A 12,165-nucleotide genomic window follows, 5' to 3' on the forward strand; every position below is an offset into this window, starting at 1 on the left:
GTATATATCTGGATTTGGGGATTTACAGGTATTAGGATTTATTTTACTTAAATCTATTTCTGCCATCCTAATTTATTATTTCTGTTTTCATTTTAAACTTTTCACTGTTTCATTTGAATCCTTTCTTTTCATTTTTTCAATTGAAAGATTTGTTATCCAGATATTCTGCCCGGTAGGAGAAGAACTTGCTGCCTTTTACTCCGTCATGTTACTATTGCCCATTCTGGAATAGTATTGATTTTTTAAAGATGGTAAATACAAGGGTGGGCAAAAGAAGGTTTACAGTTATAATACAAATAAAAAATGCAATGATTAATAATGCAAGAATAAATTGCTTCACGTACAACTATAAACCTACTTTTGTCTGTGCTGTGGATCAGGGTGTCTGGTCACCGTTTCTCTGTGCATCTTTTACAGCACTTTTTACTTTTCTGTCTCTTTGTTAAGTACCTCAACCCAAACTGTTTGCAAAGAGTTTTGAGGCTTTGTGTGCCTGGGAACCATGTCTTTGTACATGAATGGCAGTTTGGTTGAATATAAATTTTAGGTTTATTTTTCTTCAGTCTTGGAAATAGAACGCTGTTGTCTTGGTTTTTCATCTAGCGTTGCTGGTGAAAAATCTGCTATCTGATTTATGTTCTTTTGTATATTCTCTTCTGTTTTGTTCTAGAAGCTTTTAAAATTTATCTCTTTGTCCTTGCCTTCTTTCCAGGAGATTTACTCATACTGGCATACCAGTTAGCTAACATTTCTTCAAATGTATCTGTTATGATAACCATCTTTTTTGTTCTTATTTACTGTTTTATTTCAGGTACTATAATTTGGATTTTCAAGTTATGCTTGGTTCCTTTAACTTTTCTTCTTTTTTCATGTTGGTTATATTTCATATTCCATAAAATAATATGAAGTATAACCATGTTTTAATAGTTCTTGATCCATCACTCTAATATACGTTCTTCTGTTTGAATCTATAATCCATTGTTTGTTTTATGATTATGTTCCTCAGAATCTTGTTACTTTGGTCTTGTTTTTTTTTTCTGCAGCTATTAGCTGTTCAAGTCCATTAGGCAGTGAGAGTGAGGGGAAGACCAGATTCAGTCCTTAACAACCCACTGACCTCAGGAAGATGGGCTGGACAGAGACCCATAGACACCTGAAAATGAGAATTAAACATATCACGTTCTGCATAACAGTCTTTAAGTTAGATATTCTTGCTTTGTCTCTCGGGGACAAAGTGTTAGCAGTATTAGTAAGAGACAGTCCTGAGATGGTCATCCCTTAACCCTGGTTATGTAGAAAGTGTAGGCTGGAAATTACTTGGTTCCCACATGTTTTTCTCAGCTCCCCACAGTCTTCTGTAGTGTTCTCATTTACTCCTGAGGACATCTGAACCAGTAGCACACACCCCCTACAACCTGGGGTGGGTGCTGATGCCCAAGGTACTAGGAGAAACAGCAACCAAACTAATAGAATGCCCTCTCTTTATTTTCCCATAGCTATGATGGACTGCCTTCTGGTCCAGACCTAAAGTACCTCCGTCCACATAGACTGGTTAAAACAGTCATCCCACCCATCCCCACAATTCCTCTCCCAACCATCACCTGAAGGGTTCTTTTTCTCCCTACTTGCCATCTGTGTTCCTCTGGGGTAGACCTTGGAGAAAGGAACCAGAGATAGGAGTCAACTAATTCAGCACCTTGGTCCCATGGTGAATTTCTGAGGTCACATTTTTCCATTTAAGCAAACAGCTCTACTGCTGGACTTACTGGCTTTTCGGTCCCAGGTGTGAATTCCTGTGAGGAATTCCTGTGAGGAATCTGATGGGAAGACCTTGGGTTACGCAGAATAGTCCTGACAGGGCTGGTGTGACTCAAGCGCCTGGGTCTTCTGGCTGTGGGTGAGCCCTGCTCCCTGCTCCCTTGAGCACCTCCTTATTCTTCCTCTTTAAAAATAAGACAATTTCTGTACCTACTCAACTGGTAGCGTGAAGTGATATTGTGAATTGAAGTAATCACCTGATAACTAGAAGGTGTAGCCAGTCCCACAATTTATTTCATTAGAGTTGGTTTCCAGGTAAGTGTAGAAGATAATTAGTCATTCTGAAAAACATACATTTGGGCCACACTGACAACGGAATTTTTTAAAATTAAAACTAGAAACAAAACAATGTATTTTAATGAAGTGCAAATTGAAATTTGAAGTAATAAAAAGTATATTTTAAATTTTTCAGGTTTTTAAAAAAATCTTTTTAATCATGAAAATCATTTTTATTTTACAGGTAAAATGAAAGGCCTGGCATTTATTCAAGATCCTGATGGCTACTGGATTGAAATTTTGAATCCTAACAACATGATAACTATTATTTAGTTCTATGACAATAATGTTTTGAGATTTCAGTGAGAACACTGTGAGAGGTAAAAAAGTGAAACAGTGTGATTTGAGATAGATAACAGAAGCATCTAGGACTGATGTTTCACTGTCCCAGTTCAAATTGTTCTTAAGTCCGTATCCCCTCCTATTTCAGCTGTGTTTTTAACCAACTATTCAGTCATTCTAGTTTTAGAGTAGTGCTTTGTCTTGTGTCCTTGAACGTAGTTGTACAACATTGCTTTTTTAGGTACTAATTAGAACAGTTCCCTTCAAAGGCTGTATTTGCCTTCTCTCTCCTAACTATGACTTCTCTACAAGTCTACCTTTGAATCATTAAAAAAAAAAAAAAACATTTAACTTGTTCTTGTGGCTACCTTCTGGGGTTTTAGTTCCTCAGAGATAATTTTCACAGTAGAAAGTAAAGAGTGCTGAACCAAAATGAAACTTTCTGTGTTCTTCAAATAGTATAAAGTGTTTACAAAAGAGAAGGCACTCTTGGGAGCAGTTCAGAATCCTGCTGACAAGGACGCTGGCAGAAAAACTAATTTCTTCTTATTTATAAAGTACTTTCAAAGTTCAAGGACTAACCTCTTTAATTTGGGATGGGGAGGAGGATGGGGATATTGTTTCCTGAGTATAAATGTCACATATTTTATCTTGCTTAATCCTCCTGACTATCCTGTGAGAAAGGAAAGAGGCTAGACATGTAAAATAACTTGAATGAATTAAGACAATACAAATAGGCTCAAGTACTCAAGATTTCATCATAATTTTTAGTATTTAGATCGCACCTCATAAATTAGTACCTCAAGACACGCCCTCCGCTCGTGCCCTGTTGTGAATACCTTCAGTGAGCTAACGATGTTCTCTCAGCCTGGGAACCTCGGGGAGGGAAGCAGTCTGTAGCACCCAACTGCTCTGGGGATGCCCGTTGTCTTGTGTGAGTGCGCTTGTTTTACTTATGAAGCGCCCCTCCCTCAAGGTCTTTCAGATGCGAGTAATCATTTAGGATCAGTTATGATCAGTGACAACATAACTTAGTTATCAGAAATCAGCTTAGTGGTCTTCCCTGCCGTGATTGACATTTGTTGGATTTTTAAAAACTAAACTGATTTTGAAAACCTCCCAGGGCCCGGAGAAAAAGAACATTCAGCTGTGGTTTGACTACATTTAGATTTCCTGTAGACTGCTGGAAGGTCTTTGGGTAGCCGTGCCAACTGCCGTTACACTGCTAGGGGCACTTTACATTTCCTTTATGGATGGAGTGGATTTATGTGAGCAACTCAAACAAATAGCAATACTCATAAACCAAAATAAAATAAATATTTAATAAGACGATGTTTAACTTGTAAACTTCTGTCCAGCATGTTCTTTTTTGAAAAGTTGTTTTATTGTTGTGCAAGTACAGTTGTCTACATTTACCTCCAACCACTATCCCCCTACCCCAGCCACCCCCACCTCCCTCCCCTGATTCCACCCTGCCTTGGGTTTGACCTAGAGTCCTTGATAGTTGTTCCTGAAAACCCTCCCCCACCTTTCCCCCCATTATCTTCTCCTACCTCCCCTCTAGTTACTGTCAGATTGTTCTTAATTTCAATGTCTCTGATTATATTTTGCCTGCTTGTTTGTTTTGTTCACTAGGTTCCACTTAAAGGTGAGATCATATGGTATTTGTCTTTCACTGTCTCGCTTATTCTTAAAAGAAGTCAAAGGCTGCCCTCAGGGAGTGGTGCAAGGGTTTAAGGGACTTGCCGGCTCACTCTGAGCTGAGAGTAGATGTAGTTCTGTATCCCCCGCAAAGCAAATAGTTTCTATGGCACTTCTATGAAAGTGTGGGGTAGGTGGAAGAGGAAAGTAAATAAGGAGTAAAGTTGAGAGTGGGGGTTAAAAAATACAGAGAAAGCCCTGGCTGGTGTAGCTCAGTGGATTGAGCGCAGGCCTGCGAACCAAAGGATCGCGGTTCAATTCCCAGTCAGGGCACATGCCTGGGTTGCAGGCCAGTTCCCAGCAGGGGACGCACAAGAGGCAACCATACATTGATATTTCTCTCCCTCTCTCCTTCCCTTCCCCTCTGAAGATAAATAAATAAAATCTTTATTTAAAAAAAGTGCAGAGAAAGACAGCCACATATCAAAAGGTGAGTTGTGGGAACCAGCGAAGACCAGTTTCACCTGTTGGGTATGGAATTATCAAGTGAGAGGATTATTACATTCATAAATTCAAGCATTTAAACTTTATTTCCACAGATAAAGCCTTCTCTACTGCTAAGCTAAAACTTGTCAAAAGATAGCTCTTGCTTATTCCTTAAATTCATCCTTATATGCCGTGAAAAAATAGCTATTTGTATCACCAGGCTTTGCTAGGAATTAGGACAATTCACTAATTTCCAAATCAACTTACCTGAGAAGTGGTTGTGTGAAAGGGCGAAGCTGACCCCGAGAAGTGTTCTTGTTTTCCACAAATGGATGGCAAGCCTGTGTAGCCTACTGTCAATGTAAAATAAATCACTCCCCGACGAGCCCCACACAGCTAACCCTGGTACTCATTTCTACTATAGGTGGTTTGAAATAGGAGCTGATGGTTGAGAGAGAGTCACTGATGACTTCCCTCCGTAGCATTCTGACCAGCACTGTGTTCAGCGTGTACATACCCGTTTTTTAGTAACATAACTGCTTGTGAAGAGAGTTACATCAGTAAGAATGCTTGCTGCTGGCTGTAAGACTCTACTTTATCAAATGTAACAAGCACTTCAGAGGTTCTAAAATGGGTTGATATAGGGTTCGGAGATACCCAGAACCTCAGTTCCTTCCATCTCTCAGCCTGTCATTCCCAGTGGGGTTTTTTGGCGGTAGTAAATACTTCAGATCAAAGATGCCTACCATGAGTCCAGGTGTCAGATACACGCCAACAATGTCCAGTTGAAAGAAAACCTTTTGTTTCTCAACAGAATTCACCTTTTTTTCTTTTCTTTTTTATTGTATTTTTCTTCATTGCTTTTATCCCCCTCATACCCCTCCCTCCCCCCAGAATTCTTCCTGTCTTCATCAGCACTGGGTCACTTGCCTGTCTCTCATCACTGGCAGAATGAGACCACTGACTTAAATGGATTATATTTACCCAAGTTGCCTGCATGCAGGTACACACTGGATCAAATTTGAGACTGCCAGAATGGAGGACCAAATAAAGGCTTCTGAGTAGGCGTGAAAAGAAACTGCAACAGGGTGGAATTAAATATTGAGGACCTAGTTGGTGCAGGGTGCTGCAAGAAATAAAACACTTCCTGCCCTCAAAGACCTTAGTCTAAGATTGTGGTTCTCAGACTTAGTGGATTTTTTATTATAACATTGGAACATTTATAACACCTATCACTCCCACTGTCCTAAAGTAAAATTATACATAACTTCCCTGTATACACAGTTTTTAAAAGGGTCAATCCAATGCCTTTGTAATACAGAGGAGAAAAGATGAATTTCTAATCAAATGTGTTTCGATATGTAAAAGCTCAGACACTACACCAGAAAAAAGTGAAGTAGTCAGGTGCTTACTCTTAAATATGGAAGAACTAAAACCAGTAGAATACTGTTAACACTTTGATACTTTAAAATAAAGACTGAGTTCATAATTCATGAGCTATAATGTTACAACTTTAAATGCATACTGATAACAGGTGTGTTTTATTGGTCAAAGACCATGAATAACGCTGCTGTTGGAAACATTGTTTTTCAAAATGGTGATCACATCTTGCTGAAGTTTTGAATAAAAATAATACTCCTGTGTATAGGATAGTTTTGTCTCTAGTAGATAGTAATGTTATGTATACAAATATGTAAAGTAGAAGTTACAGGCTCACATAATAAAGAAGCTTTACAATTTTTTAAATTCAAATATTGATACACAGCATCGGTCTCCAACCTTTTTGGCACCAGGGACTAGTTATATGGAAGACAATTTTTCCACAGACGGGTGGTGAGGGACAGGAGGTAACGCCAGTGAAGCTGGCTTGCTCACCTCCCATTCACCCCCTACTGTGTGCCTGGTTCCTAAGAAGCCACAGACTGGTACCGGTAGGTGGCCCAGGGATTGGGGGTCCTTGATACACAACATTGTGAAAGTTTCAGGTGTGCAATGTGTTGATCTGATACACATATACTTGTGGGGTAACTCAGGACACGGCCCCTCTACAACCTCAGAACAGGTGGCTGCCTGGCCAGCAGCCATAAGGAACAAGGAAAACAGTTTGTATTTAGGTATCCCAGCCAACTCAAAGCCCCTGTGTCTTAAGGCTCCTGTGTTTATCACTATAGTGTAAGACTTTTCACAAGCTACTACCTCCCAAACTGTGTAAGTAGCACCAAGGCCGGAGGGGCGCGGTCCCGCCCACCAGCCTGCCAGCAGCGCGCTCCTCTGCGATGTGAGTAGTAAGTGGCAGGTCCACACGTGCCGGTCTTCCCGGCACGTGCCGGTGGTTTTGGAATGTCACGAACACAGGTGCGGCTCCCTGGTTTGGAGCTCCTCTGTAACAATGTTGTGCAATGATGACACCTGTGGCACGTCATGTAGATGTCATCAAATTTGAGACTGCTGGAATGGAGGACCAAATAAGGGCTTCTGAGTAGGCGTGAAAAGAAACTGCAACAGGGTGGAACTAAATATTGAGAACCTAGTTGGTGCAGGGTGCTGCAAGACATAAAACACTCCCTGCCCTCAAAGACCTTAGTCTAAGATTGTGGTTCTCGTTTCTTTGTGGTGGGATTGGTTGAAATCTGGTCTCAGCAAGTTTGAAGTTTATAATCCAGTGTTGACTAATCTCTATGCGGTGTGTGAAATCTCCAGGACTTATTTATCTGTGAGTTGCAGATTTGTATTTTACAATTAAAAAAATAGGTAGAATAGTTTTAGATTTATAGAAATGTTGCAAAAATAGTACAGAGGTGTATGCCAGACCCAGTTCCCCTTATTTTTAAAGTAAGGGGAATCCTTATTTTAAAGGATTGTATTTTAAAGGATGTCTGGCATCCCATGTATGCCAGACCCAGTTCCCCTTATTTTTAAAATCTTAGATTAGTATGGTACATTTGTCACTACTAATAAACCTGTATTGATACATTATTATTAACTAAATAGTCTATATTTGGGTTTTCTTTGTTTTTACCTACTTTTTCTATTTCAGGATCCTATATTACATTTAGTCACTGTGTTTGCTTAGGCTCCTTTAGAATGTGATAGTTTTTCAGACTTTCCTGAAACTATCACTTGTTTTGGTAGCTGGCAGTTTTGAGGAGTACATCACATACTTTGCAGAGTTTCTCAGTTGAGATTTTCTGAGAAATTTTTTTCATGATAAAACTGGGGTTGGGGTTTTAGGAGGAAGACTAGAGTGTAAAGTGCCCTTGTCATCATATCAAAGACGTATGGTGTTGACATGTTGACTCACTGGTGATGTTAACCCTGATCACCCCACTACAGTGGTAATGTCAGGTTTCTCCACTATAGAGTTACTGTTCACCCACCCCGTTTTTGTACTGCACTCTTAGGAAGGAAATCCCTATGTGAAGCCCTCATTTAAGGTGTGGGGAGTTATGCTCCTCCTTGAGGGGAAAAGTGGCATTTATACCTAAAGGAATACTCACTGAGACTATGAAAGTGTGCAAGTTCTTACAGGAAGTTTCATATCCTTGCCTCTCTCCACTAAATACCAATACTGAAACCCAACTGAAAATGCCCCATGCGTTTCCAAAACAACCCCTAGGGGTCAGTACTGCCCTGTTGGAACCACTGATCTGAGAGATCCAATTATAGTTTCTTTAGAAAAGGAATCCATAGTTTTTTGCTTTCCTTCTCATACACATTTATGTTTGCCACTGATTCAGCAATTTATTTTAGCTATTTGCAGCCCTTTGGAATGTTCAACTTTCCTTTTACATAAACTCACTGTTTTATCTCATAAAATTGTATACTTACAATTATGAAGATAACTGGCTTGAACATGGTAGTAATGGACACAATTGACTTGATGAGCATACAACTCATGCGGGAAGCGGAAGTACACGGGTGTCCTAGAACGTGGCCGGCTAGTAATAGTTCCTGAGCCTGCCAGAGCATCCGTTCTTTACCGAGGAGATGATGACTCAGGTTGATCCAAAAATTAGTGAAGTGGAGATGGGTTAAGAGAATTCTTGCTGAAAATGCATCAGTTTGAACCTTATCAGTATTAGCAAAATTATACAAGATTTTTTAAATGCTAGTGGCTAGAACTGCTGTAGTTTTGATGAAATGGGCACTTTCATAGACCTTATCCAAACTATTGACACACCAATTTTGCAATAGGTTTCAAGAGTCATTTCAGACTTTAAAATGTTCACATCCTTTGATCTGGTATTATTGTTAAATTCTGGGAAATTTGTTTCCTAGAAAATAATCAGATTTTAGTTTTAAAATTATATCCAATTCATTGCTCCCATCATTATTCATAATAGAAAAAATTAGAAACAATTTAAATGTCTAAAAATGGGTAAATAAGTTAACTATTATAGTACCCACGTGTAATAGAATATTATATCATTATACACCATTAAATTGTGTTTTTAAAGGTTATTTAAAGATGTGGAGAAATACTCATGAGATATTAAGTGAAAAAGGCAGTCTGCAAACAAATGTACAAACATTCTTGATTTTGTTAAGAAACAAGTATGCAAATAAATGGCTAGAAGAAAATGTACCAAACTGTGATTCTCTCTGGCTCCTGGAATTACTAGTGACTGTTCCTTTCTTTATATTTTTCTGTATTCCCTAAATTCTCTAAAATGAGTAAGTATCACCTTTATAATCTGGGAAAATGAGAAATACTGCTTAATTTGCTAACATTTACTGTTTTTACCTTTTGAGTAAAATGAAGTATTTTAACAAATATGTTCTTGTCTGCTACCTAAGCGTCTATTTAAGATGGTAACTTATATTAAAATTAGAAGATGCTCTTATATTATTTTAAATTGTTTAGTGTTTAAAATGACTTAGAATTCTAAATGATCAAGATCAAGTCAGTGATATTCAAACTTTATTTAAACATTTAGAGATAATAGTTTTTTAAAAGTTGAAACACGTTATTGATAACCCATGAAGGAAGTTATTATCTTTTTATCCACATTTCCTGCTCTTAGCTGACTGACTTTGAATGAACTTTCTTTTTGTTGCTTCATTCATTGTGCATTTAAAATTGTAGTTTGAAATTGTACCATAGCTACATGCTACAGTTTAGGCACAAGAGCTATGCTGTGTTTAAGTAAGAAAGTGCTAGTCAATGTATATTGAAAAACAATGTAGTGTAGTCATCTACCAGTATTTTGAATAGGTTCACTGTTCCAAGAATGGTCTCTGTACCTGCAGCATCAGCTACTTAAAAATTAAGCCAGTGTGACTCAGTTGGTTAGAGCATTGTCACATAAACTGAAAGTCGTGGGTTTGATGTACCCAGTCAGGGCACATGCCTAGGTTGTGGGTTCAGCCCCAGGTTGGGGCATGTATGAGAGGCAGTCAATCAATGTTTCTCTCTCACATTGATGTTTCTCTCCCACTCTCTCCCCCACTCTTCCCCATCTCTGTAAAATCAATAAGCATGTTCTCAGGTAAGGATTCAAAAAAACAGATTTTCAGGCTTCACTGCAGACATACTGAATGAGAATATTTTCGAAGGATTTGCAGGTGATTTGTGTGCATAATAAACCACTAATATCAGAGAAGTCGAGCTCCAAAAATAGGAATTACTTTCACCCACTGTTATAGAGTAAAACATTCATTTGTTGTAATGAATAGAAGCGTTATGTATGTAATCCACAAACTCAAGTGTGTAAGAAGTGGAATTTTTAATTGCACATAGTTAAAGTCCCCATTTTTGCATTTGCTAAAATGTCAAGTATCCTATTTAGTCCTTTGTCGTAAATCTGCGTTGCTTGCTGTTAGACCATCATTCATTCTTATTGTTGAGGCTGTGTCAGGTTTGGAACCTTCCTTGCTGCTTCATTCTTCAATTTCCATATAATGTTCGCCTACAGGGAAATCTTTGGGGCTAAGACCTCCACAACATTACCCAGGGAGCGCTGGATCATTCTGCTGCTTCTGCATCATGTGAGACCATGGGAAGCTCTCTCACAGCCATTTCTTCCCAGGGGTCTTGCTGACTTCCAAGGGTTCTACCTGGGAAGCCAAATACAGGGCCCCTGTCCTACATCTTCAGACACTTCTATCTCAGGACAGTGATTTGCCTTTATCTTAACCCACAGCTGCAGAGGAAGGTAGAGCCTCATAGGAACTCAACAGGTCATGGAGCTCTCCCTTCTGACTCCCCTCCTCAACCCAAAGCATAAAGGTTTTATTTTCTTTATTTAAAAAAAATATTTTATCTATTTATTTTTAGAGAGAGGGGAAGAGAAGGAGAAAGAGTGGGAGAGAAACATCATGTGTAGTTGCCTCTCATGTGTCCACTACTGAGGATCTGGCCTGCAACCCAGGCATGTGCCCTGACTGGGAATTGAACCAGTGACCCTTTGGTTCACAGGCCTGTGCTCAATCCACCAAGCTACACTAGCCAGGGCAGTTTTAATTTTTTTTTTAGATTTTATTTATTTTTAAAAATAGTTTATTTTATTAATTAAAAAACTAAGTTTACTTCAAGTGGAGTGGTCTTTTTATTAATATTTTATTATTTTATTGCAGCTTTCTCCATTTCCCCCTTTACCCTCTCCCTCCCAGCCCACCCACTGCTCCCACAGTCAATCCCCACTCTGTTGTCCATGTCCATGGGTCATGTATACTTGTTCCTTGAGTAGTCCCTTTCTCTTGTTCCCATCCTTTTCCCCCTCCCTCTCCATTCTGGTCGCTGTCAGTCTGATCCTTGTTTCCATGCCTCTGGTTCTGTTTGCTTGTTTGTTTGTTTTGTTCATTAGGTTCCTCTTATAGGTGAGATCATATGGTATCTGTCTTTTACTGCCTGGCTTTTTTCACTTAGCATAATATTTTCCAGTTCCAGCCATGCTGTTGCAAAAGGTTCTTTCTGCTGCACAGTATTCCATTGTGTAAATGTACTATAGTTTTTATGTCCACTCATTTACTGATGGACACTCAGGCTGTTTCTAACACTTGGCTATTGTAAATAATGCTGCTATGAACATAGGGGTACATAAGTTCTTTGGAATTGGTGTTTCAGGATTCTTAGGGTATAATCCCAACAGAGGAATCACTGGGTCAAAAAACAGTTCCATTTTTAATTTTTTTTGAGAAAATCCATGATGTTTTCCACAGTGGCTGCACCAGTCTGCATTCCCACCATCACTGCACTAGGGTTCCACATCCTCACCAGTACGTGTTAGTTGATTTGTTAATGATGGCCATTCTGACGGGTGTGTGGTGGTATCTCATTGTGGTTTTAATTTGCATCTCTCCAATTGCTAGTGATGTTGAGCATCCTTTCACATGTCTATGGGCCTCTGTATGTCCTCCTTAGAGAAGTGTCTATTCAGGTCCTTTGCCTATTTCTTAGCTTGTTTGTCTTACTAGTGTTGAGTCATATCAGTTCTTTATATATTTTGGAGATCAAACCCTTGTCCAAAATATCATTGGAAAATATCTTTTCCCATATAGTCAGTTATCTGTTCATTTTGATGATGGTTTCATTAGCTATACAGAAACTTTTCAATTTGAAGTTGTTCCATTTGTTTATTTTTTTCCTTTATTTCCCTTCCCATAGGAGATATATCAGCAAAAATACTGCTGTGTGGGTATCTGAAATTTTACTGCCTGAGT

General features: G+C 38.9%; 1 protein-coding gene across 1 annotated transcript in view; it reads left to right on the top strand.

Moving 5' to 3' along the window:
* GLO1 (glyoxalase I) overlaps positions 1-3,705 on the top strand; it is a 29,090-nt gene extending 25,385 nt beyond the window's left edge. Inside the window, exon 6 of the mRNA XM_037063261.1 lies at positions 2,279-3,705. Coding sequence (XP_036919156.1) covers positions 2,279-2,367 — 89 coding nt within the window. The 3' untranslated portion in view covers positions 2,368-3,705. The remainder of the gene's footprint in view (positions 1-2,278) is intronic.
* Positions 3,706-12,165: the final 8,460 nt, after the last annotated feature.

Source organism: Sturnira hondurensis, unplaced genomic scaffold, assembly GCF_014824575.4.
Source record: "Sturnira hondurensis isolate 20B ecotype Veracruz unplaced genomic scaffold, ASM1482457v3 Scaffold0014430, whole genome shotgun sequence".
NCBI lineage: Eukaryota > Metazoa > Chordata > Mammalia > Chiroptera > Phyllostomidae > Sturnira > Sturnira hondurensis.